Source organism: Diadema setosum, chromosome 5 (genome assembly GCF_964275005.1).
Source record: "Diadema setosum chromosome 5, eeDiaSeto1, whole genome shotgun sequence".
Taxonomy (NCBI): Eukaryota; Metazoa; Echinodermata; class Echinoidea; order Diadematoida; family Diadematidae; genus Diadema; species Diadema setosum.
Window position 1 is genome coordinate 37,395,036 of NC_092689.1, and position 6,000 is coordinate 37,401,035.

Here is a 6,000-nt window from a genome sequence, read left to right on the forward strand (position 1 = left end):
AATGCCATGTTATTATTATTGTTATTTTATTATTATCATTGTTATTATTATTATTGTTGTTGTTGTTGTCACTATCTTCACAAGATATCTCTTGCAGATCAATATCACGTTAAGTTCCATCATGGAACCTTAGACTTCTAATACTTTTCTCAAGATTCGCACCATCCCCAGCAATAAATATTTTTGAAACACCCAAAGGTACTGATAATGAATTCTTATTGGTGAAGATAGTGAAATATTATGTTTGAAATGAATAGTGCTTAAAACAAACTGCCGACGGTGCCGGTAACCTTTCTGTTTGTGTTTTATCTATGTGCATGATTATACTACGCGTATGTCCTTGCAATATGTTACTGTTACCAAATTTTGTATTGTGGAATGAGTTTACATTTTGTCAAACTGCTATATCTTTTGCCTTTCTGCACATACATTGTTTTTATTTATTTTTTATCTTTTTTATTTTGAACTCGCATACCACAATATTGACTTAATGAATTATCTCACTATCAACCATAAGTTAAAACGAAAGTTACAACGAAATTAAAACACCTTCCACCCTGTTTTATCTCAGAAGCATAAATTTGCACGGGGCATGACTTACAACAGAAGATAAAACAGTTTTCAGAATACCGTGTAATCTAATATGTGTTCAGGTTTGCGCCCACTGTTAAGCGGGTGCGCATGCCCTAAGACAATGGTATGCGCAGGCAAAGAGTGCGCAAGATAAAACACAAGTTACAACAGAAGTTACAACAGAGATAAAACGGTGTTCAGAATACCGATTTGTTACAACAGACTTACAACAGAGATTAAATGGTCTCAGAATACCACCCCAGGTGTGGTCTGTGAAGTGAAATAACTACCCCCGCAATGATTCTATGTTTGTGTTTAACATTTCCCAATCTATATCTGTGACCATTTATGAAGGCTAGTTGACTATTCTTTCCTTTTGCATGGAATAGAGTCAGGATACATAATATGCTTTGTTTTGTCTTTCTGCAATGAGCTTACAAATTATGAAACTGGATTGCCATTGCCATTGCAACTTGTTGCATAGCTGACAAGCCAGACTCATATCATCTTACTTGCTGCCCTCTGGTGTTCCAATTGAGACATTCATTCCATATGTACACAAGCGCAGGCTAAGAAAGTGTAGCAGCAGGAAATCTCTGGAGACTTGGAAATCCACTAGATGATTTGATAAGTTGCATTGACAGCTTTTTCATATGAAGTACTCCTTGGAGGGGAGCATACGGGATAGGAGACAAAATAAGAGATGGAATACACTTATGAAACTCCTGGCAACATGTGTTCATCATTCTGTTAATACCGCAAATTCTCATATGTTTCATTTAATTGTGTTGGGGGAGCATTAAAAAAAATTTTTATCTTTAAGTGTCACATTCATTTTTGCTCACCTCTTGTCAGAGTGCCGTATTCATTTTGAATTGCTTATAGCAAGAGTGCAGCCGTCTTGTCTTCATGCAGTCAGCAATACAGTTGCTGTCTCTGTTTATCATCATTGTTGGATTGCATCAAATGCATGTTTCATTCCACTGTGGAGATAATTGCCCAGCATCCAAGATTCACTTCATAGGGCTGTTGATACATGTCTCTTCCAAGAGTCAACTTTTGTTATTCAGCCAAAGTTTTCAAATGAAATCCACTTGCAGAGCATTAGCACCTTTAGAGGGCTGGATGGGAAATGCCTCAGTGGGCACATGTAGGGTTGATAAAAACAAAAAGCAGAATGAGGCTAACAAATGACGAATTGAATTCTTCTTCCTCGGCAGCGCGATGAGTTGTCCACCAAGATTTACACAAAAGGATGCATTGGTGCCTTCCAGAGTTGGCTATCCACTAATCTGGTGGTAGTAGCAGTGGGAGCAGGAGCTATCCTACTCGTCCAGGTATGTTCATCTCCCAAGTTTTAGATTTTCTGATACCATTGCTCCCAATAAGTTAAGGTCCGCAACTTTTGCAACTTCCGTTAAGATGTGTATCTCCTTTAGTTAGTCCTGTAATGAAGGATCTAGAAATCACTCAGTTTCAAGTTTGTAGCATCGGTTTAAACCCATAAACCTATTTCATGAATGCTTAAAAAGGAATATTTGTGTGTGTGTGTGTGATGTTATGTAAATCATCATCCCCTATCACATGCAGCCGTACATCCTATTCATTGAAGTCACTAATTTACAAATAGTGAATGGTCATGGGTGCAGTGGTACAAGATTTCGCATGAGGTGAAAGATAGAGGCGCTCTATTCAACAAGGTGAGCTGAGTTAAATAGTGCGCCTCATCTTCCACCGAGTGCGAAATCTTGTTCCATCGCACTGGTGACCATTCACTATTTGTTTTATACAACACCTCGAACGGCAACAGATTGGTACTCACAGATTCATGAATTAAGCACAGATATTGCAACCATTTTCCGAGAAAGACAAATAAGTAGCCGCGGCACGGTCACAGTCACCTTGTACATATGTACACGAAAGTGATCGTTGAAGCTGTTTAAAAATGAGTGACAAATGTACGCGCTTGTAAGCGCACCTGTATGTAATTGTTGAGTGCATGCACCAAATGTTCGTTTATTGTCACATCAAAGCCGTGCAATGGAACAAAAAATTTAAGTCAATCGTGAGTTTAACATGGGAGTCAATGGAAATTGGTGACGCCAGCCATGCACTATCCATTTTTGCTCAAACAAAAAATTGCACGGCTGACAGCCACAACGTGCAATGGTACTTTTAATTGAATGTCATGCAATGGGCAACGGACGAATTGGATAGCTACATTCTTTTTAGGTGTTGTATAATATGATGTATATTGTGGCCTTCTTGAAAAGGCGTACAAAATTTTTTTCCTCTATGTGCCTGTATATCAAAGCTAAGCTTCTGTGCCTGTATATCAAAGCTTCCCAAGCTTATTCTCTGCATCTCTTTTTTTCTCCCCTTCCCCCTTTCTCTCTCACGTGCATCAATTCAGATTTTTGGCTTCTGCTTCGCGACGTCCCTCACGAGTGACATCAAGCGACAAATGGCCAGATGGAGAAGACACTAATTCTCATCCAGGGGCCCCTTTTCATGAAGAGATGTTTGGATAGCAACTCGTGCTGGAGTGGCAAATGTCACGGTAACGACAAGAATCCAGCGCCCTTATTGTCTGTTGCTATGAGAAGTTGCTATTCCAGCAAGACTTGCTATCCTATGCACCATCTGTGAAGTGGGGCCCAGATCACCTCTGACAATGTCTCTGTGCATTTTGGCACATGCCTCAGTCTGGAATGCCACTAAAATTTCCAAAATGATTTTCAAAATCATCTTCGATTGTCACATTATCTGTGAGATCGACAGGAAACCAGTGATGGAACTCCAAGATTATTATGCTGGTTGGAAATAATGTATCCAGTGACCAGGGTAATAATAGCTTGTAAAGCGCATTGAACTTCTTACAAGTCTGAAATGCACTATATAAAAACCAGCTATTATATTATTATTCTTACCCACCCGGACATTGGATGGATGTGTGTGATTTGTTAGCATCCTGTCGGCAACCCGAGCATTGGCTGAGGAATTGGGGTAAATGAAATCGCAAAGCTTGTTATTTTACAATTTACTTACATGGCAAATGAAAAATCTATTCATCATGTCTGAAGCAGTCACGAAAATGTCGGAGTGCCAAGAAATATAGACAGAAAATTATATGCTACCATGTTTGGTATGTTTTGTTAACGACATTAAAGTTTAATGACACACATTAAGAGATGCATGATTTGATGTAAGCAGACCTTATCAACTGTAGTCTCAACTTCTTTCTTTAACCTTAAGGCACCAGTAAACGGCTCAAGGAAGAGATAATGGAAAAGACATTGTAAATAAGCCATTTTTGTAAAGACAGGAAATAATAAGTAAAACTGGGCTGATTCGGTGAAGGAATTTTTGTTTTGAAGTGCTGCACAGTCTTCAAAGGCTTCTTGCGCCATAGAATGTGCGCCTTGAGAAAGAATCGTGTGGCTCAGTGATATGTGTTTATATGGTGGTAGTCATGGCCGTTATCATTCATTCATCATAATATATTATGCTAGGCTGAGGTTTCTGCAGTGCAGATGCAAGTGAAATAACTTTCTTTTTTTTTTCTTCTTTTTTTTTTTGACAAGTCAAGACAGGGCTGAAAGATATTAGCTGTTCAATTTCTTTTTATCTGATGACATTTTCAAGTACCTAGCCATGACAATCGAGGAGGAATACTATGTAGGGCCTACCTTTCATGTGAAGGCAGGAAATCTTGAAAGCCACTGCAGAGCTGGCTACAGAGGGCAGTATTCACAAACATGAATCAGTGCCAGCTGTGCATAGAGTCTAGCCAACACTGCTCAAGTATAGGTAACACTATGGCGGCGTGATGCTTTGTTTGGCAGTCATGTAACAAAGGAACCCACGCCATGTTGCAACCAGCTAAAACCGAGTTGGCCAAGCTCTGTGCATAGATGGTTCTGCCAGGAATGTACTATTGCAAGTCATATTTTTTTTCCTACCACCATGAATAAAGAATGAGGCTTAATGTAGAATGTTGCTGAAAACATACTGAAAAACATCCATTGTTACCTCATAATGTAGAGCCCACATTTTCAATTTTTTACAAGGATGCTCATGTCATACTTTTCTGTCTTTTTTTTTTCCTTTGTAGTGCTGTAACATGTAAGTAGAAAGCCCCCTTTATGATTTGTTTTATATTTTTGTATATGTGACCTACATTGGTAGTGTCAGAAATACAACATAATACTCATACATGTGAATATCCTAAATAACCGTGTGTATCATTTTGAAAGGTGCAGATTTCATGCTTATTTCTTCTTCTTTTTTTAGATTTTCTGAAAAAGTGATCCTTTACTAAACTGGATCTGAAGGCTGGAGGCAGATGCATAAAAATAGTGAAAGAAGTATTTTTTTAAATGTGTTTTTAAGACAATAAAAAAAAATCATTAATCATAAGTGATAAATGACTGCTAAGTATCCCATGGTTCTGGAAAATCTGATAGCACATTTGTAGTGGTTTCTTTGAAATATAAAATCCAAAAAAAAATCATTTTCTGTTACTTATTACAATTCATTAGGAGCATTCAATTTTGTATTTAATTGTTCATCGTTTTAAAGCCGAGATTTTTTTTAAAGAAGATGTGACTAAAGCTACAACCTCATATTTTTAACTCTGTTGTAGTACAAGTTCACATTTTTAATATCTCTGAATACTTTGTACTTGATGTTTGCCTCAAATTATTGTTACGTTTCCTGTGCAGTCATTGAAAATTACTGAGAGCATAATGAAAAAAAAAAATACCTGTAAGATGTACACTGTGTATGAGATGTCTGCAATAAGCTACCATACGAGTATCCAAACATTGCTGTCTTCAAGCTGGCACATACATAATTGGTTTTGTGAGATATTTGTAATGAATTTGCAAATTCAGGGAGAAATTTGTAGCATGAAGCATGATATCAGTTTCCATTTCCAATGGATATATATTGTTGCAGGAATTATTCAGACAGAGCTCTGTGAAAAGTGGTTTTCTCCCGTCAGGCTGGTTCATGTGTTCAAACCATGTCCTTTGATGCCTAGTTCATGTGTGCATTAGCATTATTCTGTGAACAGCCAGAGTGATTGCTATGACAGGTGGCAGGGTAGGTAGGTCAGGGGTGTGTCTGCCCTGCGGTACAAGGACATGGGTTCAGGGCCCAGTGGGTCTAGCTGAGCGACATTGTGTGTTGTGCTGTCTTGTCTGGAAGGAGAGAAAAAAAAAATGAGCCCACCTTCAACAAAACCCCAGTGAAGTGCTGTCTTTTAGATATGACATGAAATGGAGGTCCCATGGGGAAGGGAGAGTAAAAATTTTCCCATGAAAGTGCTTCCACGAAAACAGCAAACAACCTGGTGAAGAGCTCTGTTCCATGCCTATCCTGGATAAATAGTGAATGGTACCGACCCCTTATAGTGCACTTGAG

General features: G+C 38.4%; 1 protein-coding gene across 1 annotated transcript in view; it reads left to right on the forward strand.

The window, feature by feature from the left end:
* The window catches only part of LOC140229346 (tetraspanin-17-like), a 60,276-nt gene extending 56,229 nt beyond the window's left edge, over nucleotides 1-4,047 (forward strand). Inside the window, exons 8-9 of the mRNA XM_072309629.1 lie at nucleotides 1,794-1,910; nucleotides 2,987-4,047. Coding sequence (XP_072165730.1) covers nucleotides 1,794-1,910; nucleotides 2,987-3,061 — 192 coding nt within the window. The 3' untranslated portion in view covers nucleotides 3,062-4,047. The remainder of the gene's footprint in view (nucleotides 1-1,793; nucleotides 1,911-2,986) is intronic.
* Nucleotides 4,048-6,000: the final 1,953 nt, after the last annotated feature.